This window comes from Myotis nattereri (genome assembly GCF_964212035.1).
Source record: "Myotis nattereri genome assembly, chromosome: 4".
In the NCBI taxonomy this organism is placed as follows: Eukaryota; Metazoa; Chordata; class Mammalia; order Chiroptera; family Vespertilionidae; genus Myotis; species Myotis nattereri.
The window spans coordinates 111,013,659-111,039,877 of NC_138079.1; the positions used below are offsets into that span (position 1 = coordinate 111,013,659).

Consider the following 26,219-nt stretch of genomic DNA (forward strand, 5'->3'; position numbering starts at 1 on the left):
AGAAAACCTCCCCAATTTGGGGAAGAAAGTCACGTAAGCACAGAGAGTCCCAAACAAGATGAACCCAAAAAGACCCACACCAAGACACGCCATAATTACAATGGCAAACATTAATGATAAAGAGAGAATCTTAAAGGCTGCAAGGGAGTGACAGAGAGTTACCTACAAAGGATCTCCCATTATATTATCAAATGATTTCTCAACAGAAATACATCAGGCCAGAAGGGAATGGGATGAAGTATATAAAGTGATGCAAAGCAAGGGACTGAATCCAAGAATACTCTGTCCAGCAAGGCTATCAATCAAAACTGAAGGGGAAATCAGGAGCTTTGCAGACAAAGAAAGGCTAAGGGAGTTTACCACAACCAAGCCAGCAATGCAAGAAATACTAAAGGGATTGTTTTAAAAAGAAGAAATAGAAAGGGAAGAAGGAACACAGGCATAAGGAATAAAAATGGCTACAAACAAGTACTTATTAATAATAACTTTAAACATAAATGGATTAAGTGGTCCAATGAAAAGATACTGAGTGGCTGAATGGATAAGAAAACATGACCCATGTATTTGCCATCTACAATAAACCCACCTAAAAACAAGAGACTCACAAAGACTGAAAGTGAAGGGATGGAAAAATATCTTTCAGGCAAATGGAAATGAAAAAAAGCTGGGGTAGCAATACTTACATCTGACAAAACAGACCTCAAAGTGAAGACCATAACAAAAGATAAGGAAGGCTATTTCATAATATTAAAGTGATCAGCCCAACAAGAGGATATAACTATGGTAAACATATATGCACCCAATTCAGGAGCACCCAAATACATAAAAGAAAAACTCCTGGAAGATATCAAGGGAGAGATAGAAAGCAATACAACCATAGTAGGGGACTTTAATACCCCACTGACATCACTGGATAAATCTTCAAAAAACCAACAAGGAAATAGCAATTCTAAACAATGACTCACTAGGTCAGATGGACTTAATTGACATCTTCAGAACATTTCACCGCCAAAATATGGAATATACATTCTTCTCAAGTGCACATGGGACATTTTCAAAGATAGACCACATATTAGGACACAGGCTAAGTCTTTATAAATTCAAGAAGATTAAAATTGTATCAAACAACTTCTCAGATCACAATGGCATACAATTAGAAATCAACTACAATAAAAACAATTTAAAAATCAAACACTTGGAGGCTAAAGAGCATATTATTAAACAATGATTGCATTAGCAAAGAGATCAAAGGAGAAATAAAAAACATCCTTCAAACAAATGACAATGGAATTACAATTGAAAATCTATTGAACAGAGTGAAAGCAGACCTGAGAGGGAAGTACATAGCATTACAGGCATACCTCAAAAAAACAAGAGAAACTGGTAATAAATAATCTAACTCTATAACTTGAAAAATTAGAAAGAGAACAACAAGAAAAGCCCAGAGTAAGCAGAATGAAGGAAATAATAAAGATCAGAGTGGGAATAAATAACATAGAGACAAAAAAAAAAGGGCTGGTTCTTTGAAAGCATAAACAAGATTGATGAACCTCTAGCCAGGCTCACCAAGAAGCAAGAGAGACGATCCAAATAAACAAAATCAGAAATGAAAGAAATGAAGTGATATCAGACCCCATAGAAATACAAAGGATTGTAAAAAAAATACTGTGAACATCTCTATTCCAACAAATTGGTCAACCTAGATGAAATGAAAACATTCCTAGAAAAATACAATCTTCCGAACTCAATCAGGAAAAAAAAAATCTGAATAGGCTGATAACTATGGAAGAAATTGAAGCAGTAATAAAAAACCTTCCATCAAACAAAATCTCTGGTCCAGATGGCTTCACAGAGGAGTTTTACCAAACATTCACAGAACTAAAACCTATCCTTCTCAGACTATTCCAAAAAATTCAAGAGGAAGGCATACTTCCAAGCTCTTTCTATGAACACACCAGTGCCCTAATCCCAAAACCAGATAAAGACAAAATAAAGAGAATTACAAGCCATATCCCTGATGAACATAAGTGCTAAAATCCTCAACAAAATCCTACCAAACTGGATCCAGCATTACATTAGAAAGACCATACACCATGATCAAGTGGGATTTATTCTGGGGATGCAAGGCTGGTACAATATCCACAAATCAATAAACATAATATATCACATAAACAAATTGAGAGACAAAAACACATAATCAAAACAATTGATGCAGAAAAAGCATTTGACAAAATCCAACACTCTTGCTTGATAAAAACTTTTAGCAAAATGGGAATAGAGGGATCATACCTCAACATAATAAACGCCTTATATGACAAACTTACAGCCAACATCACACTCAATGGGCAAAAATAAAACCATTTTCTCTAAGAACAGAAACAAGAAAGGGATGCTCACTTTCACCACTCCTGTTACACAAAGTATTGGAAGTACTAGCCATAGTGATATGACAAGAAGAAGAAATAAAAGGCATCCAAATTGGAAAAGAAGCAAAATTGTCTTCTTTTGCAGATGACATGATATTGTACATAGAAAGCCCTAAAGACTGCATCAAGAAACTACTAGACTTAATAAATGAATTCAGCAATGTAGAAGGATACAAAATTAACACCCAGAAATCTATGGCTTTTTTTTAATACACCAATAATGAACTCACAGAAAGAGAAACTAAAACAAATGCCATTTACCATTGCACCACCCCTCCCCCCCGACACCTCCCCCCCCCCGGCCCAAAAGAAAAGATACCTAGGAGTAAACTTAACGAAAGAGGTAAAAGACCTGTACTCAGAAAACTATAGGATGCTGAAAAAAGAGATAGAGGAAGACATGAACAAATGGAAGAATATACCATGTTCATGGATTGGTAGAATCAACATCATTAAAATGCCCATACTACCCAGAGCAATGTATAGATTCAGTGCAATCCCCATTAGGATACCAATGGAGTATTTCAAAGACCTAGAACAAACTCTCCAAAAATTCATCTGGAATAAAAAAAGACCCCAAATAGCTGCAGCAATCCTGAGAAAGAAAAAGAAAGTTGGAGGGATCACAATACCAGATATCAAGCTATATTGCAAAGCCACTGTTCTCAAAACTGCCTGGAACTGGCACAAGAACAAATATTTAGACCAATGGAACAGATCAACGCAAGCCATTATGTTCAATTAATATTTGACAAAGGAGACAAGAGCATATGATGGAGTCCAGACAGTCACTTCAATAAATGGTATTGGAAAAATTGGACTGATACATGCAAAAAAAATGAAACTAGACTACCATTTTAAACCATACACAAAAATAAAATGGATCAAGGACTTAAACATAAGATGGAAAAAACCATAAAAATCTTAGAAGAAGCCATAAGCAGCAAAATATGAGAAAATAAACAACTGGGACTACATAAAAATAAAAGGCTTTTGCACAGCAAAAGAAGCCATCAACAAAACAACAACAAAGCACAGTGCATGGGAGAACATATTTGCCAATCTTATATCCAACTTAGAGGCCCAGTACATGAAATTTGTGCACTTGGGGGGCGGGGGGGTTCCCTCAGCATAGCCTGCACCCTCTTCTGGTCCGGGACCCCTCAGGGGATGTCCATCTGCTGGCTGAGGCCTGATCCTCGGGGGAGATGGGCCTAAGCTGGCAGTCAGACATCCCTCTCACAGTCCGAGACTCTTACAGCCGGGACCCCTTGCTCCTTACCACCCATCTGCAGCAGAGGCAGGAGAGGCTCCCGCCACCACTGCTGCACTTGCCAGCCATGAGACTGTGGGAATGCACTGACCACCAGGGGGCAGCTCCTTCGTTGAGCGTCTGCCCCATGTTGGTCAGTGCGCATCATAGCGATTGGTCGTTTCGCCAGTTGTTCCACTGTTCGGTCAAGTTGCATATTAGGGTTTTATAATATAGGATAAGGGTTTAATCTCCAAAATTTATAGGGAACCCATACAACTTAACAAAAGGAAGATAATCCAATAAAAAAAAATGGGCAATAGACCTAAATAGACACTTTGAAAGTGGACATACAGAATGCCAAGAGACATATGAAAACATGCTCAAAGTCACTAATCATCTGAGAGATAAAAATCAAAATGACAATTATGTATCACCTCACACCTGTCAGAATGGCTATCATCAACAAATCAACAAATGACAAGTGCTAGTGAGGATGCGGAGAAAAAGGAACACTCGTGCACTGCTGGTGGGAATGCACACTGGGGCAGCCACTGTGAAAACAGTATGGATTTTCCTCAAAAAATTAAAAATAGAACTGCCATTTAACCCAGTGATCCAACTTCTAGGACTATACCCCAAGAAATTAGAAACACCAATCAGAAAGGATATATGCACCCCTATGTTCACAGCAGCACAATTTACAACAGCTAAGATTTGGAAACAGCCTAAGCACCTATCAGCAGGTGAGTGGATTAAAAAACTGTGGTACATCTACACGATGGAATACTTCACTGCAGTAAAATAGAAGGAGTTCTTACCATTTGCAACAGCATGGATGGACCTGGAGAGCATTATGCAAAGTGAAATAAGCCAGTCATAGAAAGATAAATAGCACATGATTTCACTCATTTGTGGAATATACTGAGCAACATAAACTGATGAACAAAACAGATCCAGACACATAGAAGCATCCAAAAGACTAGTAAACCTCAGAAGGAAGGCATAGATACTTAGGAGAAGGTGGTGATAAGAGATCAATCAAAGGACTTGTGTGCATGCATACAAGCATAACCAATGGTCACAGTCAGTGGGGAGATGAGGGCTTGTGCTGGGGTGTGGGAGTGGGTGGGGATAGGTTAAGGGGGGAAAAGGGAGATATATATATAATACTTTCAACAATGAAGAACTAAAAGAAGTACTAATAATATTCCAGAAACTTTTTTGATTAGCTAATAATCAAGTGCTTAAAATCTGACTGACAGTATACATGGGTGGGCAAAAGTAGGTTTATAGTAGTGAGTACACAAAAGTTTATTCTTAAATTATTTGTTTGTATTTTTCCACATGAACAATTGTAAACCTACTTTTGCCCACACCTGAATATGTTATCAATTAAGTCAAGCTTTCACATGAAAGACAGAATCTGGGAAGCTATTGTCTGTCACCACACGCTGGAGAGTTTCCGTACACTTAGACTTCTCTGATGAGATCAGTGGAGTTGTTAACTAATGGTTGTTTTTTACAGACAAAAATAGGTACAATGAAAAGAGCAATTTGGATCCTATTATGAAACTATGAGTCTCCATTCTAGTTTAATGGAGTCCAACCAAGCCAAATTATGAAGGGTTCCATCAGTGACAGTGGATTCCTGAGCATGTGATTTTAGGAGCAGGTTCACTATAGCTAATCATAACACTGGCAATGGCTAAGTGGGTTTTTGTCTGGGTCAGCCTTATCTGAGGAGAGCAATGTAGATAAATCCAATATGAATGTGGTAACCAAATTCTGTACCTCAAATCTGAAGAATTTACTAATAAATATGGTTATCTTTCTTATTATTAGCCTTATTAATAAGTAATAATTATAATCAGAAAAAATTAAGTTATGAATACTTTATAAGATAGCATTTTTATATCTCATAATTTTTTATATTAGTATGCATTTTGTATGAGCAAATATATACGTACTATGAGAGTAATAGCAAAAAATTGGAAACCACGTAAATGTGCATTGAGAAAACTAGTTAATTATAGTACTTCTTCACAATGAAATATACAGCTTTGTAATAAAAAAGGAGTGTGTCTATATGGGAAGAGGAAAATATAAAGCATTAGGTAAATATAGCACAGTGTAGATTAGAAAGTTTAAAATTCTTTTATTCAAGAGTATAACTGGGGTTTTATTGTGAAGCGATGGGAACTTTTAATTTTACACATTTCTGATTTCTTTTACAGTTAACATAATTGTCTTTATAAAAAATAAGAAAATCTGGGAATAAATAATGTTTGTTACATTTCTTACCTTCTTACCCACTGTCTCACACACCCTGCCTTATTCTACCTTTCTGGGAATCAAAAAGTAAAGGCAAAATTTTCAAGGCAAACACTTACCCTTTATTTCTAAGTTGAGCAGAAGATTCACCCCCAGTGCCAGTGCAACATTTGAGCTGAGACAGGCAGCCACCTTGTTGGTGATGGTTATCTGTCCATACTTAGCAATAATGGATTTAAATGGAAAGAAACTGGCAAAATATAGGAGGCTTCCAGCAGAAGCAGCCAAATGGACTGCAAATAAAATGGAAATTATAAGGTCAGTTTTAAGCAATATGCAAAATAATGAATTACAAATAACTTTTTACCTATATAAAAGGCTAATATGCTAAGTGTCCGACTGCCTGACCAGGTGCTCTGACAGGCACTGACCACCAGGGGTCAGATGCTTAATGCAGGAGCTGCTGAGCTGCAGTTAGTTGGCAGTGGCAGTTCTCGGGTGATGCACCCTGAAACCGGAGAGGCACCTTCGGCCGAGGGTTATGTTGTTGGGGCACTATCGGCCCTGAATCTGGTTTACTGTACACTTGCATTTGTGTCTGGGACCCCCCAGGGCAGTGATGGCGAACCTTTTGAGCTCGGCGTGTCAGCATTTTAAAAAACCCTAACTTAACTCTGGTGCCGTGTCACATATAGAAATTTTTTGATCTTTGCAACCATAGTAAAACAAAGATGTATATTTTTGATATTTATTTTATATATTTAAATGCCATTTAACAAAGAAAAATCAACGAAAAAAATGAGTTCGTGTGTCACCTCTGACACGTGTGTCATAGGTTCACCATCATCGCCCAGAGGATGTTGGAGAGCCAGTTTCCACCCAATCTCTGCAGGCCAGGCCAAGGGACCCCACCTGCCGGAGGGACCCCGCTCACTCCACAGACGCTCTTTTGAATAACAGCACTGCCCCAGGTGTGGCCAGCTGGGGAGGGACTGTGGGAAGTTGGCTCCAGGGCGTGTCTGGCCTGTATCGCCCAGTACTGCCCTGCCAGGCACCTTCTAATTAATTTCCTTTCAATGTGCAGGAATCCATGCACTGGGCCACTAGCTAAGGAGATAAAGAAGAAGCCACATCAAGACTGGTAGGATGGGTGGAGATGCGGATCGTGCTGTTCTCATACTCACCTGTGGCAGATAAAAATCAAGAGGAATATCTCAGCTGAAAAAGTCTTCCCCATCTCCTCCCAGGAGAGAAGGATACCAGCTCCATACCAGGCCTCAAGGATTGTGTCTGAGTGAGGAGGAGGGCTGCTGGAGTCCCAGGCATCCCTCTTAAAGGGCCAGCATAGGAACTTTGACTCAGCCCCTCTGAGCTCCATGGAAGGGGCATCAAATTGAAAGGCACCAGGGACATAAGGAGAGGAACTGAATCATCTGGTATCAGGGCCAGAGCTAGAGGAAGCTTTCTCTCAGACAGAAGGGCTGGCAGAGGCCAGTGTTCCTTTTCTGAGCCTGTCCCTCCCCTCCACGCATCTTCCCCCCCCCCCCCCCCCCCGCCCAGCCTAGCAGATGGGTGCTATATCTGAATCTCTATCAATCTCACTATCATTGTTCACCATTTCCTGAGATCCCACCCCACCCAACTTGTGGGCCCACCCACGCTGTTTCCAGTGACTTTTCCATACAAACATCCTATCTTGGCTCACGCTTCAGACTTTCCGAAAATCTCCCCAAAAAGGAGCATCTGAACTTGTACCTCTTGCTAAGTGACCCCAGGTCTGGACTAGCAGCAGCAGCAGGACTTGATTCACAACCTTTAAGCCCAGCACAGGTAGCAGCCGCCTGAAGGTCACTTTGTAGTTCATGCTGGGTGGCCCAGAATAGAACACAGGCAGCAGCTGACCTTGGTCTGCACCTCCTGGGAGGCCTAGAGCCAGCTCACCCGGTGGACAGCTTCAGACCATGTATAAGCACCATCCAACCACCTCCTCAAGTGAAACATCCAGGAGGGTGGCTTGGTGGGCACCACAGCCCTGCTGAAGTAAATCCTGCTCTGAGGGGTGGGCCCCTATATAGCTGATCCTCCAAATGATCACAGCCACTCCTTACAGCCAATCTGCCTGGAGGCAAATCCCTCCCATTGACTTGCCAAGAGCAATCAAGGCAGCTCTAACAGAAAGGAGTACAGAGCCACACCAGTGGGGTTACCTGAATGCCCAGCTCAGGTGAACAAGAAGGCTGTGCCACTTGATACCACAAGACTCCTACTATATAAGGCCATGCAACCAAGCCCATGATACACAGCAACTATTCCTAAGACATAGAAATAAACATAGTCTGCCAAAATGAGAAAATAAGGAAACATGTCTCAAATGAAATAACTGAATGAAACTCCAGAAAAAGAGGTAATCAAAATGGAGACAAGCAATTTAGTAGATGCAGAGTTCAAAACACTCATTATAAGGATGCTTAGAACTTAGTAATAACTCCAACAGCATAAAGAGGGACATAGATACCATAAGCAGTAACCAATCAGAAATGATGGATACATTATCTTAAATGAAGAATAATGTACAGGGAATCAACAGGAGAATAGATGAATCTGAGAATCAAATCAGAAATTTGGAATATAAGGAAGCAAAAATACCCAATTAGAACAACAATAACAAAGAATGAAAAAAATGAAAATAGTTTAGGAGCCTCTGAGACAACTTCAATCATACCAATATTCACATCATGACGGTGCCAGAAAAAAATAGAGAGCAAGAAATTGAAAAACTATGTAAAAAATTATAATGATAGAAATCTTCCTTACCTGGTAAAGGAAACAGACATACAAGTCCATGAAGCACAGAGAGTTTCAAATAGATGAACCCAAAGAGGCCCACACCAAGACACATCATAATTAGAATGCCAAACGTTGAAGACTAAGAGATAATCTTAAAAGTTATAAGAGGAAAGCAAATAGTTACCTGCAAGGGAGTGCCCATCTGACTGTGCAGCTGATTTCTCAAAAGAAATTTTGAAGGCCAGAGGGAGTGGCAAGAAATATTCAAAGTGATGAAAAGCAATGACTTACAAACAAGATTACTCTACCCAGCAAAGCTATCACTTACATTCCAGACAAGAAAAAGCTAAAGGAGCTCATTGCCTCCAGACAAGTATTAAAAGAAATGTGAGTTTTCTTTAAAAAGAAGAAAAAGAAAATATAAAAATATGAACAGTAAGATTGCAATATATATATATATATATATATATATATATATATATATGTCAACAATGAAATCTAAAAAACAAAATAAATGAACAAGCAGAACTAAAAAAGACTCATAGATACAGAGAACATGTTGATGGTTGCCAGATGGGAGGCAGGTTGGGGTGGATGCATAAAAAAGGTGAGGGCTTAAGAAGTAAAAATTAGCACCCACCCCAGACAAGGCCTGGCCCCGTGCACCTAAGGAAACAGCAGTGGGGCCCTGTACTATGGGCACAAGAAGCCTCTGCTACCACCACAGTGACTCCCTGGGCACAGCTTCAGCTTGGAGAGGGTGCCACCTTGAAAGGTTTAGGAGGTCCTCCTTGGGAGGATGCCCTGGGGAGCGGCAGTGGCCAGGTGCCAAGCCTCGCCACCATCTGAACTCACTTTGGCCTGGGTCCAAAGCCATGTGCACCCTGCCTGTAACCCGTGAGCCCACAGAGGTCACAACTCAGACCCGTACTTCCGTAACAGACACCAGCGGGACCTCTGCACCTGGCATATACCCAGCCTAAACCCGTGTGCCTCACATAGACCCACCACTACATGACTGCCACAGACCCAGCAGGACTCAGGGCCCTGCTCTGTACTCACCCACCACCACCGCTATGGTGCAGCCACCGCTGCCCTAGAACCCAGCTGCTCGGCTGCAGCGCCAGGGATCGGGGCAGGAACTCAGCTGAAGGCTGGGAGGTGGGTGTGGCCTCCCCCGCCCTGGACCTACTAGAACCGAGGACCTGAGGAGAATGAAGAGGCTGTGGATCTGCGGTGAGACGGGAGGCCTGGGACTGAGAGGAGGCCCGAGGGCACTGGCTGTGGAGACGAGTGGGTGCAGCAGGGGAGCCTGGGCGGAAGTCCCTGGATAGAGCAGCGCTGGCACCCACCCTCCTGCAGCCTGGGAAGCTCCTCCGACCAGTGGGAAGGGCCGGGCAGTGGAGCTCAGGCCCAGCCTGCACTGGAGGGGCCTGGAGGACACACTTGACACTGAATCTGGGGACCCCTCTATTTCTTGGAGGAGCTCCTTTGGGAGAGCAGGAAGGGGCTGGACAGTGGCTTAAGGGAGGAGGATCAGCCCTGCCCACCTGGAACACAGGGAGGTCCCCTCTTTCCTGGCAAAACAGCTGCTTCTGACCCAACCTGCAGTGACCTGAGGCAAGGGGAGGGGGGGGGGCAGGAAGTCTGTGCCCCTGCAGGTGGCAGAGAGGAGCTGCCAGCAAAGCAGACAGAGCTGCGGCATTAGAAGGAGGGGAGGGGCCTACCACCCCCAAGCTACTGGCACCAACCCCAACACCAGTCTGACCAAACCATCCCAGCCAAGACCAGGCTACCCCGCAGAGCCCAGCTCTATGGGGGCAGGGGAAGGGAGTGCAGCTCAGAACAGGGACAATCAAGTTGTGAGACTCAAGGCAGTCCAGCCTCTGGGCTAAGGAGTCCCCGCCCACTGGACTACTAGGGGCTTCAACCCCTCAGGCCTCAATCAGGCTGCCCAGGGCCAGAAAGTGACAGTGACTCACACTGACCTGCACCAGAGAAGCTTCCAAGGGGCCCAGAATAGACACACCAGGGACCAGACTCAACAATATCAGAGCAAAATCCAGTGAGCTCCACAAATAGCAGACCCAACGGTTTTTCAGTCTGTGAGTGTGTGCAATTATGATTTTCTATCTGTGTGTGTGAGTGGGGTTTTTTATTTTTCCCTTTTTTCTTCTCTTTTTCTTGCATATCCCTAATTTTTCTCTACACATTGATTCTGTTCTATACTCACCCACCACCACCGCTATGGTGCAGCCAGTGCTGCCCTATTATTATTATTATTATTATTATTATTATTATTATTCCTTGTTTTGTTTTTCTCATTTTATTCATTTTACTTTTTCTATCTATATCTTATATTATTTATCACTACATTTTAAATTCATTATTAATTTTCTATTGCCTTTCCTTTTTCCCAATTATAATAGTACTTCTAGATTCCTCCTTACTACCATTTAGTTCAGTGGTTCTCAACCTTCTGGCCCTTTAAATACAGTTCCTCATGTTGTGACCCAACCATAAAATTATTTTCGTTGCTACTTCATAACTGTAATGTTGTTACTGTTATGAATCGTAATGTAAATATCTGATATGCAAGATGGTCTTAGGCGACCCCTGTAAAAGGGTCATTCGACCGCCAAAGGGGTCGCGACCCACAGGTTGAGAACTGCTGATTTAGTTTTTTTTGTGTGTGTGTTTTTTTAATCTTTTTTTTCCTCCCTTTTTCTTTATACTCCCTCTAAGTTTTTGGTCGTGTGTCTTTTAATATTCTTTTTATTTTTTCTTTGCTTTGCTTTCTCTTCTTTTTCCTTCTTAGTATTTCCTGTTGTTGTATTGAGTAGTTTGATTTTTGTGGTTTTTTTTGGATTAGTACTGTGTCTTATTCTGTTCTGTCAGCACCTGTATAACAGCTGTCATGATGAGATTGGGGTTGAACCTCACTGGCAGCAAGTCAGAGATTAGATCCTTCCACAAACAAAACATCAAAAATCAAGTCCCAATTACAACAAGAGAGCCCACATAATGCACACAAGAGGCATTCCTAGAGCATCCAGTTCAGGTGAACAAAGAGATGGCACCACTAGACCCCTCAAGACACTTGCTACATAAGGCCATCCCACAAAAACTGGGAAGCATAACAGTTCTATCTAAGACATAGAAGCAAATACAGAGAGACAGATAAAGTGGGGAGACAAAGAACTCCCAAAGAAAGGAATCTCCAGAAAAAGAACTAAACAAAATGGAGGCAAGCAAGCTATCAGACATAGAGTTTAAAGCAATGGTTATAAAGATTCTTAAGGAAATTAGTGCAAATTATAACAGCATGAAAACGGAAATAGAGGCCATAAACAAGAACCAGACAGAAATGAAGAATGATATATCTGACATCAAGAATACACTGGGTGGTATTAAAAGTAGAATGGATGAAGCAGAGGATGGAATCAGTGATTTAGAAGACAAGGTAGAAATGAATACCCAATTAGCGCAGCAAATAGAAACAAGAATGAAAAAGCAGGAAGACAGTAGAAGGGAGCTCTGAGACAACATGAAACGTAACAACATCCACATTATAGGAATAATACCAGGAGGGGAGGAAGGTGAGCAAGAACCTGTTTAAAGAAATGACAGAAAACTTCCCCAACCTGGTGAAGGAAAATGTCACACAAGTTCAGGAGGCACATAGAGTCCCAATCAAGATGAACCCCAAGAAACCCACACCTAGACACATCATAATCAAAATGGCAAATGTTAAAGACAAAGAAAGAATCTTAAAGTCAGCAAGAAAGAGACAGAAAATTACCTACAAAGGAGTTCCCATTAGAATGTCAGCTGACTTTACAAAGAAACACTTTGTGCCAGAAGGGAGTGGCATAAAGTAATCAAAGTAATGAAAGTCAAGGGTCTAAATCCAAGACTACTGTATCCAGCAAGGCTATCATTTAAAATCAAGGGTGAAATAAAAACTTTCCAGACAAAAAACACTTAAAGGAGTACATTACTACCAAAATAGCAATGCAAGACATGTTAAAGGGACTTCTTTAAGAAGAAGAAAATGAGAGAGAAAGGATCACAGGCAGAAATAAAATAACAATGGCAATAAAGAAGTACCCATCAATAATAATCTTAAATGTAAATGGATTATATGCTCCAGTTAAAAGACATAGGATAGCTGAATGGATAAGAAAACATGACCCCTATATATAATCTACAAGAGGCCTACCTAAGAACAAAAGATACACACAGTCTGAGAGTGAAGGATGAAAAAATATATTCCATGCAAATGGAAAGGAAAAAAATCTGGGGTAGCAATACTCCTATCAGACAAAATAGACTTCAAAACAAAGACCGTAACAACAGACAAAGAAGGCCAATTCATAACACTAAAGGCAATGATTCAATAAGAAAATATAACCCTTGTAAACATATATGCACCCAATATAGGAGCACCCAAGTTCATAAAAATCACTTGATGGACTTTAAGAGAGAGATTAACAGCAATACAGTCATAGCACTGGATTTCAACACCTCATTGACACCATTGGATAGATCTTCCATACAAAAAATCAACAAGGAAACAGTGGCCTTAATTGATACACTACACCAGATGGATCTAACTGATATTTACAGAACATTTCACCCCAAAGCAACAGAATATGCATTCTTCTCAAGTGCAAAAACAATATTCTCAAAGACAGATCACATGTTAAGGCATAAAACAAATCTATACATATTCAAGAAGACTGATGTAATACCAAGCATCTTCTCGAATCACAATGGCATGAAGTTAGAAATCAACTACAATAAAAAAAATCCTCAAATACATGGTGGCTAAATAGCATGTTATCAATTGATAAATGGGTTAACAATGAGATCATGGAAGAAATAAAAAAACTTCCTGGAAACAATTGAAAATGAACACACACCACGCAAAACCTATGGGACACTGTGAAAGCAGTCCTCAGAGGAAAGTTCATAGCATTACAGGCCTACCTCAAGAAACAAGGAAAAGCACAAATAAATCATTTAACCATACAACTAAATGAATTAGAAAGAGAACATCAAGAAAAGCCCAGAGGAAGTAGAAGGAAGGAAATAATAAAGCACAAAGTGGAAATAATAGATATAGAGAATTTTTTAAAAAAGCACAGAAGATCAATATATCTAAGAGCTGGTTCCTTGAAGAGATACAAGATTGATCAACCCCCCAGCTAGGCTCATTAAGAAACAAAGAGACAGGCACACAAATAAATAAAATCAGAAATGAAAGTAGTGATTTAACAATGGGCAGCCAGAAATACAAAGGATTGCAAACAAATATTGTGGGAACTATATTCCATCAAACTGGACAACTTGGGCAAAATGTACAAATTCCTAGAGACATACAACCTTCCAAAACTCAATCAGGAATAATCAGAAAACCTGAGTAGGCCAATAACAATGAGGAAATTGAAGCAGTAATTTAAAAACTCTCAGCAAACAAAAGTCTTGTGCCAGATGGATTTACAGGAAAATTTTACAAAATGTTCAGAGAAAAACTAGCACCTATCCTCCTAAAACTATTCAAAAAAATTTTTAAGAGGAACACTTGCAAGCTCTTATTATGAAGCCAGCATTATCTTAATTCCAAAACCAGATAAAGACACTACAAAGAAAGAAAATTCCAGGTCAAAATCCCTGATGAACACAGATGCTAAAATCCTCAACAAAATATTAGCAAATCAGATCCAGCAATATATTAAAAAGATCATACACCATGATCAAGTAAAATTTATTCCAGGGATGCAAGGTTGGTACAATATTCACAAATCAATAAATGTGATACATCACATAAATAAATTGTAAGATAAAAATCACATGATCATATCAACAGGTGTCAAAAAAAAAACCCCAAACCCCAAAAGCATTAGACAAAGTCCTATACCCTTTCTTGATAAAAATTCTCAAGAAAGTGGGAATAGGGTCATCATACCTCAACATAATAAAGGCCATATATGACACACCTACAACCAACAGAATACTCAATGGTTAACAACTAAAAGAGTTTCCTTTAAGAACAGAAATAAGACAGGGCTTTCCGCTTTCAGCATTCTTATTCAACATAGCACTAGAAGTCCTAGCCACAGCAATCAAACAAGTAGAATAGATAAAAGTCATCTAAATTGGAAAGGAGAAAGGAAAACTCTCATAATTTACAGATTACATTATATCGTATATAGAAAACCCTAAAGACTTCACCAGGAAACTATTAGACTTAATAAATGAATTCAGCAATGTAGCAGGGTACAAAATCAACATCTAGAAATCAATGGCATTTTTATACACCAACTAGAGGCCCGGTGCATGAAATTCATGCACTTGGAGGAGGGGGGATCCCTCAGCCCAGCCTGCACCCTCTCGCAGTCTGGGAGCCCTTGGGGGATGTCTGACTGGTGGCTTAGGTCCACTCCCCCTAAGCTGACAGTCGGATATCCTTAGCACTGAAACGGAGGTGGGAGAGGCTCCCACCACCACCACTGTGCTCACTAGCTGTGAGCCTGGCTAAGGGTTTCTGGCTGAGTGGTGCTCCCCCTGTGGGAGCGCACTGACTACCAAGGGGCAGCTCCTGCAATGAGTGTCTGCTCCCTGGTGGTTAGTGAATGTCATAGCAACCTGTTGTTCTGCTATTTGGTCGATTTGCATATTAGCCTTTTATTACATAGGATCTTTTATTCCTAGAAGTTCCACTTTGCTCTTTTCTTTTTTTAATTTTATATATTTTTAAATTTACTTCAGAGAGAAAGGCAGAGGGGAAGAGAGATAGAAGCATCAATGATGAGAGAGGATCATTGATTGGCTGCCTCCTGAATGCCCTCCACTAGGGATCAAGTTAGCAATTCAGGCATATGCCTTTGACTGGAATCAAACCCGGGACCCTTCAGTCCATGGGCCGATGCTTTATCCACTGAGCCAAACCAGCTAGGGCATACTTTGCTTTTTTCTATATCTTCTATTTATCTCCTTATTATGTTCATGCTTTCCTTTAAGTTCCTCAACATATTTATAATAGCTGTCTAAAATTCTTGTCTGCTTTCAATCATTATTGGGTTTTTTTAGTCTATTTATATTTCCTGATTTTGATTCTCACTTTCCTGCTTCTTCCCAATAATTGCTAAGTGTCTAAATTTTTTGTTCTTCTTTTAAATAGCAGCTTTACTTGGAAGACAGTTAAATTGCCTTCAGATCAGCTTTCAAGACTTGAATTTAAGCTCTGTTGGTATGGACTTATGGTGGCCTTTGATCTAGGGCTATTTAGCCTTAATATCAAGGCATGGCCCTTATGGGGGTCTCTATTAACTATACCAGATGTTCAAAAAGGTCTCATTACTGTGTGGGATCAGAACTCTACCATCTCTCAATTCTTTGTTAGTGCTGGGACTTGTTCAGCCTATAGCTTCCTAGTAGTTTTTCTGTTCTCAGTAATTGTTCTTGGACCAACCACTTGAAATCTCATTCTAAGAATGCAGGGCACAGTATGCAGCTAGTGACTCAGTGAGATCCCATGAAGATATTTGGGGCTCTTTATCTGGGCAATGCCTTTCTCTCTGATACAATGGGCCACAAAGTCCAACCACTGCAGCCTCCCTGATCCCTGATCTGTTTCCCCAACTCAATGAGACCATGCTCTGTTTAGAATCCCCTTCCACATACTATGTATGATCTAGAAAGTTTCTCCAGGCAGAAAATCAGGGACATACATATTAGGGCTCTCTCCCTTTGTTTCCCTTCTCTCAGTGGTCAGAATTCTGCATTGCCAGTTGTCCAATGTTTGCAAACAGATGTTTCATAGACTTTGTCCTGTTCTTTATTTACAATGAAGAAAGGCACTGAGGACTTGGGGTCCCCTCCTGTGGCTGCCAGCACGCATCCAGGACTCAGGGTTCCCTCACAGCCCTGGCTTCGTCAGGAACGACGTCTGGTCTTATTATGCTTTTATAATTATAGATAATGAGGTCTCATTAAGAGAAACTAAAAAAAATACCATTTACCATTGCAACAAAAATATAAGATACCTAGGAATAAACTTAACCAAGGAGGTAAAAGATCTATACTTGGAAAACTACATGACATTGAAAAAAGAAATAGAGGAACATATCAAAAGAAAAGAGGGAAGATATACCATGTTCATGAATTGGAAGAATTAACATCATTAAGATGACTATAATACCCAAAGTAATATATAGATTCAATGCAATTGCTATTAAAATACCAATGGCATACTTCATGAAACTATAACAAATACTCCAAAAATCTATATAAAACCATCAAAGACCTCAAAAGCTGCAGGAATCTTGAGAAAAAAGAAAAAATTTGGAGGGCTCACGATATTGGATCTCAAACTATATTACAAAGCCATTATAACAAAAACAGCCTGGTACTGGCACAAGAACTGGCATATACCAGTAGACCAATAGTTCAGAAGAGAAACCCCAGAAATTAACCCACACCATATGGTCAATTAATATTTGACAAAAGGAGGTAAGAACATATAATGGAGTAAAGATAAACTCTTTAACAAATGGTGTTGGGAAAACTGGCAGACACATGCAAAAAGAGGAAACTAGACCACCAACTTACACCATACACAAGTGTACACTCAAAATGCATAAAAGACTTAAATATGAGGCATGAAACCAAAAGAAAACAGAGGCGACATGTCTCAGACATGTCATGTAGTCGAATTTTTACTGATACATCTCCTAGGGAAAGGAAATAAAGGATAAAATAAACAAATGGGACTACATCAAAATAAATAGCTTCTGCACAGAAAAGGAAACCATCATCAAAATGAAAAGGGAACCACCCTCGCTGGTTTGGCTCAGTGGATAGAGCGCCGGCTTGCAGACTGAAGGGTCCCAGGTTCGATTCCAGCCAAGGGCACATGTCTGGGTTGCGGGCTCGATCCCCAATGGGGGGTGTGCAGGAGGCAGCCAATCAATGATTCTCTCTCATCATTGATGTTTCTGTCTCTCTCTCCCTCTCCCTTCCTCTCTGAAATCAATAAAATATATTTTATAAAATGAAAAGGGAACCCACTGTATACATCTGATAAGGGGTTAATATCAAAATATATAAACCACTCATACAACTCAATAAAATGAAGACAAACAATCCAATTAAAAATGGGCAGAAGACCTGAATAGACATTTCTCTAAAGAGAACATACAAAAGACAAATAAAAATATGTTCAAAGTCACTAATCATCCAAGTGATGCAAATTAAAACAACAATGAGATATCACCTGACACCAGTCAGAAAGGCTATCATAAAAAAAATCAACAAACAAGTACTGGCGAGGATGTAGACAAAAGGGAACCCCCGTGCACTGCTGGTAGGAATGCAGACTGGTGTAGCCATTATGGTAAACAGTACGGAGTTTCCTCAAAAAATTAAAAATGGAACTTCTGTTTGACCCAGCAATTCCACTTCTAGGAATATATCCTCAAACTCCCAAAACACCAATCAGAAAGAATATATACACCCCCATGTTCATAGCAGCATTATTTACAATAGCTAAGACTTGGGAACAGTACAAATGCCCATCAGTAGATGAGTGGATAAAAAAGCCATGGGACACTTACACAATGGAATACTATGCAGCTGTAAAAAGGAGGGATATCTTACCCTGTGGGACGGCATGGATAGACCTGGAGAATATTATACTCAGTAAAACAAGCCAATCTTAGAAAGACAAATATAACATGATTTCACTTATTTGTGGAATCAAAGAAACAAAATGAACTGACCAATAAACATGCAGGGAGACATGGAACAGATTGGCTACCTTGATGTGGGGGTGGGGGGACAAGAAGAGAAAAACCAAAGAACTTATATACCTACTAGAGGTCTGGAGCATGAAATTCATGCACAGGTAGGGTTCCTAGGCCTGGCCAGTTGATCAGGGCCGATCTGTGGGGTGACTGGCAGGGCAATTGGGAGGCCCCCGCTGGCACCCGCCTTGGCCGGCTTGGCACCACCGGCTTGCTGGCCGACCCTGCCCCCTGCTGCCACCCGCTTGCCGGCCAGCCCCAACCCCCACCACTGTCACCGGTTACCTCCTTCTGCAGGGCGACGGGTGGTGCAATCGGGTGGCACCTGCCTTGGCTGGCATGAGGTCTGTGGGCTGGGAGCAGCTCCTGCATTGAGTGTCTGCCCCCTGGTGGTTAGTGTGCATCATAGCAACCGGTCATTCTGCTGTCCAGTCTATTTGCATATTAAGCTTTTATGATATAGGACTAGAGGCCTGATGCACAAATTCATGCAAGAGTAGGCCTTTTTTCCTCTGCTACCAGCACTGGCTTCCTTTAGCACCTGGGACTTGGGCTCTCCTTCGGCTGCCAGCAGGCACCCAGGACCCAGGCTTTTCTTGCAGCCCCAGCTTCTTCTGGAAGGTCATCTGGAAGGACGTCTGGTCTAATTAGCATATTATGCTTTTATTATTATAGATAGGCATAGCCCATATACATGGGCAATAGGGTGGTGAAGACCTAGGGGTGGGGTAGAGGCTGGGAGGTGGGTAATAAAGCAGGGAATATGGTAGACACTTGTAATACTATCAACAATGAAAATTGTACATATAAAAAAAGGTAAAAATTGGTGTTATAGAATAGTCTTGAGGATGTAAAGTACAACATAGGGAATATAGTCAGTAATTCTATATAATAAAAGCCTAATATGCTAAGTGTCTGTTTGTCTGGTCATCTGTTCAACCAATCAAAGTGTAATATGCTAATGATATGCTAAGGCCACTCAGCCACTTGCTCTGACATGCACTGACCCCCAGAGGGCAGACAGTCGGCTGGTCGACTAGTCACTATGATGTGCACTGACCACCAGGGAGCAGACACTCCAACCAGTAGGTTAACTTGCTGTTGGGGTCTGGCCAATCGGGACTGAGCGAGATGGGCTGAACCTGGAGCCCTCCTGCGGTCCCTCACCAGCTGGACAACCTCCTGCATCCCTCCCTGGCCCTGATCATGCACTGGTGGGGTCCCTTGGCTGGCCTGTACCCTCTCGCAATCTGGGACCCCTTGGGGGATGTTGGAGAGCCAGTTTCGGCCCGATCCTACAGGCCAGGCCAAGGGACCCCACTGGTGTATGAATTCGTGCACAGGGCCTCTAGTATTCTGATAACTATGTGTGTTGTCAGATGGTTGAGATTCACCTTGATGATTACTTAGGAAGTCATATAGCATGTCCCAAAATATGTATACACACTTTAATATCTGATAGTTCAATTTTGAAAATGAAATGCATTTTAGTAAACACTGCCTTTATAATTATTCAAAGTTTGTGTATACATTTTTGGGACACTATACAATGCTTAGTCACATTTAGTTTAGTCACCTGAAACTAATACAATATTGCATGTCAACTGCAATTAAAAAATATAAAATAATTTAAAAAATAATTACAAAACCCCCCCCCAAAATTAACCTTAACATGTATTATGGAAAAGTCCTTTTTTACTAAAATTTATTTATCCATGATCATTTGACTGAAAACATTATGAATGCACACCATCACTATATTAGATAATTTGGATATACTTAGTGTTTTCAAAGAGTTTGAAATTATGGGTAGAATAAAAAGTGCTAGATGAATTTTTTAACGCATGCTTCCAAATATAAAGCATGATCCTCAAAAGAAAAAAAATAGTTGAATAAACAAAAATTACTGAAATTTGAATGTGGTTAGGTCCATAAATATGGGATCCCATAAGCTCAGAAAAGTATTCTTGTCAAGATTATCAAGATGATGTGAAATCAACATTGACTCAAAAAGTAAAAACTCAACCAAATAAAACTATATTATAAATCATTTAAAAAATTTTAAATCGCCATACTGAAGTATCATTGACTTCCAAAAAAGGTGCATATAATTAATGTAAACAACTTGATTAGTTTGAAGATAATTATACATCCGTGAAACAATCAGAAAAATCTATACTATAAACATATTAATCATCTTCCAAAGTTTTTTCTGGCCTTCTTTATCATTTTTCGTTTTAAGAATATTTAACATAGATCTGCACTCTTAGCAAAGTTCAAGTGTACAATATAATATTGTCAACTGCAGGCACTATTTTACACAGATCTCTAAGATTTATTCACCTTGCATAATAAAACACTTTATCTTATGAATAATGCCTCCCCTGCTCCTTCTCCCCATAGTACCTGTCAACCACCATTCTATACTCTCCTTCTGTACTGTATTTTAGATTCCTTATAAAAGTGGTGTCATGTATTATTTCTCTTTCTGTGTCTGGCTTATTTCACTTAGCATAATGTCCTCCAGGTTCATCCATATCATTGTAAATAGCAGACTTTCCTTCATTTATAAAGTAGAAAAATATTTCATTGCATGTATATACTACATTCTCTTTATCCATTCATCTTTCAGAGGGCATTTAGGTTGTTTCCATCCCTTGGCTATTGTGAAAAATTCTGTAATAAATATCAGAGTGCTGGATAATATGGTAGCTCTATTTCTTTGAGGAAACTGAAAACTGTTTCCTAGTGACTACAACACTGCACATTCCCACCAGTGTACAAGGCTTCCCTTTTCTCCACATTCTCACTAAGACATGTTATCTTCTTTTTGTTTTTGGTAATAGCCTTCCTAAAAGTTGTGTGATAATACGTGAATCTGAATTCCAGAGTTACCACATTATAAAATTTAAGTTTAAATGTCAACTTTTGAAAATATCTCACAAAACGTAGAAGAAAAACTAACACAAAAGGGTATGGGCTATCCAGAAGAAAAAAGAAATAAACAACCATTGTCCCTGAGGAAGATCAAGAGGTTGACTTACTAGATCATTATTTTCAGACAAAGGTTCTAATGGTGCTAACAGAACTACAGGAAGAAGAGGGCAAACTAAAAAACAATGATGCATGGACAATACAGAAACATCAATGATCAGGAAGAAAACATGAAAAGAAACAAAATATTTCTGGAGCTGAATAATACCACAAAAACAACAAAAAAATTCCGTATAGTATTTCAACATCAAAATTACACAGGCCAAAGAAAGACCCAGTGCACTTTATTGCTATCAATCTCTTCCTTAAAGTCTACCAAGATTTTCTTTATTCATTTAGGAACACTTACATTGGTGCATATATGTTTATGAGGGTTATATGCTCTTGTTGGATATATACCTTTAACATTATGCAGTGACCTCCTTTGTCTCTTTTACGGCCTTTTAAAAAACTATTGTTTAAAGTATTACATATGTCTCCCTTCCCCCGCACTGACCTATCCCTGGCCATTCCCACCCCCCACATACTCGCTTTTTTCTTTTTCTTTATGAAGTTACTAGAGGCCCGGTGCACAAAAATTTGTGCACTCGGGAGAGTCCCTCAGCCCGGCCTGTGCCCTCTTGCAGTCTGGGACCCCTCGGGGAATGACCACCTGCTGGCATAGGCCTGCTCCCCAGGGGATTGGGCCTAAGCTGGCAGTCAGACATGGCTCTGGCAGCCTGTTAGCCCTCGGGGGATGTCCACTTGCCAGCGGGGAGCAGACTTAGCTGCAGTCGGACATCTTTAGCGCTGCTGAGGAGGCGGGAGAGGCTCCCACCACCACCGCTGTACTGGCAGCCATCAGCCTGGCTTGTGGCTGAGCATAGCTCCCCCTGTGGGAGTGCACTGACCACCAGGGGGCAGCTCCTACATTGAGAGTCTGCCCCATGGTGGTCAGTGTGTGTCATAGTGACCAGTGATTCCTAGTCACTCTGCTGTTAGGGTCACTTTGCATATTAACATTTTATTATATAGGATAGAGACCTGGTGCATGGGTGGGGGCCGGCTGGTTTGCCCTGAAGGGTGTCTCGGATCAGAGTAGGGGTCCCGCTAGGGTGCCTGGCAAGCCTGGGTGAGGGGCTGAGGGCCATTTTCAGACTGGTCACACCCCCTTCAGGGTGGGGGTCCCTGCTGGGTGCCTGGCCAGCCTGGGTGAGGGGCTGATGACTGTTTGCAGGCTGGCCAAGCCCCTCAGCAGGGACCCTCACCCCATGAGGGTGTGGCCATCCTGGGTGAGGGACTGATGGCTCTTCGCAGGCTGGCCAAGCCTCTAGCCACTCAAGCTCCCAGTGAAGGCTGGCTGGAAGCAGGTATCTGGGATTTATTTAGCTTCTATAATTGAAACTTTGTTGCCTTTTGTGGAAGCTACAGCCAGCTGTGGGAAGCTTGGCTTCCTCCATTTCCGGGGCAACCAAGCCTCCTGCTTGCTTCAGCTCTGTGAATGCCAGCTGTCATCTTGGTTGGGTTAATTTGCATAGAGTTGCTCTGGCTGGTGGGTGTGGTTTTGGCATAGCAAAGGTATGGTCAATTAGCATCTTTGTCTTTTATTAGTGTAGATTACATATTGTCTTTACCCCCCCAATGACCCCCACCCACCTCACTCATGCCCTCACCCCCCTAGTGTCTGTGTCCATTGGTTTTGCTTATATGCATGCATACAAGTCCTTTGATCTCCCTCTCCCACACCCTCCCCTGCCTTCCCTCTAAGATTTGATGGTCTGATTGATGCTTCTCTGTCTCTGGATCTGTTTTTGTTCATCAGTTTATGTTTTTTATTATATTTCATAAATGGGTGAGATCATGTGATATTTATCTTTCTCTGACTGGCTTATTTCACTTACCATTATGCTCTCCACATCCATCCATGCTGTTGCAAATGGTATAAGTTCCTTCCTTTTTAAAGCAGCGTAGTATTCCATTGTGTAGATGTACCACTCTTTTCCAATCCACTCATCTGCTGATGGGCACTTAGGCTATTTCCAAATCCTAGCTATTGTAAATTGTGCTGCTATGAACATAGGGGTGCATATATCCTTTCTGATTGGTATTTCTGGTTTCTTGGGATATATTCCTAGAAGTGGGATTACTGGGTCAAATGGAAGTTCCATTTTTAATTTTTTTTTAGGAATATCCATACTATTTTCCACAATGGCTGCACCAGTCTGCATTCCCACCAGCAGTGCACAAGGGTTCCTTTTTCTCCGCATCCTGGCCAGCACTTGTCATTTGTTGTTTTGTTGATGACAGCCATTCTGACAGGTGTGAGATGGTAACTTGTTGTTTTGATTTGCATCTCTCGGATGATTAGTGACTTTGAGCATATTTTCATATGTCTCTTGGCTGATCATTCCACTGGTCACCGCACAGATAGACCCTGATCGCTCTCCAGGCTTAGGGGCCCTACCTGTGCACGAATTCATGCACTGGGCCTCTAATATATATTAAAAACACAATTGGGGAACTTTAAGGGAGAGATCAGAAGCAATACAGTCATAGTAGAGTACTTTAACACCCCACTGTCATCAACAAAATCAACAAGGAAACAGTGACCTTAAATGATACACTAGATCAGATAGATTTAGTTGATATTTACAGAACATTTAATCCCAAAGTAGCACAATATACATTCTTCTCATGTGTACATGGACATTCTCAAAGATAAACCAGACATTGGGGCACAAAATATATCTTAACACATTGTAGAAGATTGAAATCATACCAAACATTTTTTTAGATAATAATTGCACAAAATTAGAAATCTACTACAATAAAAAAAGCCAAAAAACACTCAAACACACAGTGGCTAAATAGGCTATTATTAAACAACTAGTGGCCTCGTGCACGAAATTCATGCACAGGGGTGGGGGAGTTCCCCTCAGCCAGCGTGCACCCTCTCCAATTGGGGACCCCTTCAGGGATGTCCAACTGCCAGTTTAGGACTGATCCCACAGAGATCGGGCCTAAACCGGCTGTCAGACATCCCTTTCGCAATCTGGGATCGCTGGCTCCTAACTGCTCACCTGCTTGCCTGCCTGATCACCCCTAACTGCCTCTGCCTGCCTGCCTCATTGCCCCTAACCCCTCTGCCTGCCTGCCTGACCGCCCCTAACTGCCCTCCCCTGCCGGCCTAATCTTGCACCCAACTGCTCTCCCCTGCTGGCCTGATCTCGACCCCAACTACCTCTGCCTGCCTGATCATCCCTAACTGCCTTCCCCTGCCGGCCTGATCTTGCCCCCAGCTGCCCTCCCCTGCCAGCCTGATCTCATCCCCAACTGCCCTCCCCTGCCAGCCTGATTGCCCCTAACTGCCTCTGCCTTGGCCCCCACCACCATGGCTTTGTCCGGAAGGAAGTCAGACGTCCGGAAGATGGCCGGTTGACCCAGTCTAATTAGCATGTCACCCTTTTATTAGTATAGATGATGGGGTTCCCAGGGAGAATAAGAATGAAATGAAAATTACCAGGAAATAAATGAAAATGAACACACAATAACCCCAAATCTATGGGACACAGAGATAGCAGTACAGAGAGGGAAGTTTATAGCATTACACGTCTATCTCTGAAGCAATGAAAATCTCAAGTAAACAATTTAACCATACACTTAAAAGAACTAGAAAGAGAAAGACAAGAAAAGCACAAAGTAAAAGAAAGGAAATAATAATGATTAGAGTGAAAATCAATTACATAGAGTTTAAAAAAATAATACAAAAGATCAATGAAACCAAGAGTTGGTTCTCTAAAAAGATAAACAAGATGGAAAAACCTTTAGACATATTCACCAAGAGTTAAAGAGAGAAGTCTCATATAAATAAAAGCAGAAATGAAAGAAGCAAAATAATGGACGTCACAGAAATATAAAGGATTGTAAGAAAATGCTATGAACAAATATATATGTCAACAAATTGGACAACTCCCAATACAAAAGTTGGAGGAATCACAATACCAGATATAAAATTATACTACAAAGCCACTGTAATCAAAAAAGTCTGGTACTGCCCAGCTGGTGTGGCTCTCTGTGGTTGAGAGTCAGCCTATGAACCAGGACATCACAGTTTGATTCCACGTCAGGCACATGCCCGGGTTGTAGGCTCAATACCCATTGGGGGCATGCAAGAAACAGCTGATCAATGATTCTCTCTCATCATTGATGTTTCTATTCTCTCCCCCTTTTCCTTCTTCTCTGAAATCAATAAAAATATCTTTTAAAAAAACAGCTTAGCACTGGCATAAGAATAGGCATATAGATCAATGGAACAGAACAGCTAGTCAATGTGGCTATACTATTATCAGAAAAGATATATTTTTTATTAAAGTGATGAGACAAATACATTATCTTCTAACAAAGGGTTTGATGCAGAAGGAAGATATAATAATTGTAAACATTTACACACCTAATAATACATTTTCAAAATATATGAACCAAAAATTTACTGAATTCAAGGGAGACATAGACAATTTTACAGTAACAGTTTCAGACTTCAAGATCCCACTTTAAATAATGGGTAGAATAATTAGGCAGAAGATCAATAAGAAAACAGAGGATTTAAATCAACTAGGTCTAACAGACATATACAGAACACTCTACCCAACGACAGATCATACAGTCTTCTCAAGCCCATAAATCTAATTATAAGACTTA

The 26,219-nt window shown here is 40.9% G+C and overlaps 1 protein-coding gene across 1 annotated transcript in view; it reads right to left on the minus strand.

The window, feature by feature from the left end:
• LOC308518601 (phospholipid-transporting ATPase ABCA3-like) overlaps nt 1-26,219 on the minus strand; it is a gene marked incomplete at both ends in the record, with an annotated part of 332,625 nt that overhangs the window by 231,143 nt on the left and 75,263 nt on the right. The window contains one exon of the mRNA XM_081090312.1: nt 6,072-6,245. Coding sequence (XP_080946438.1) covers nt 6,072-6,245 — 174 coding nt within the window. The remainder of the gene's footprint in view (nt 1-6,071; nt 6,246-26,219) is intronic.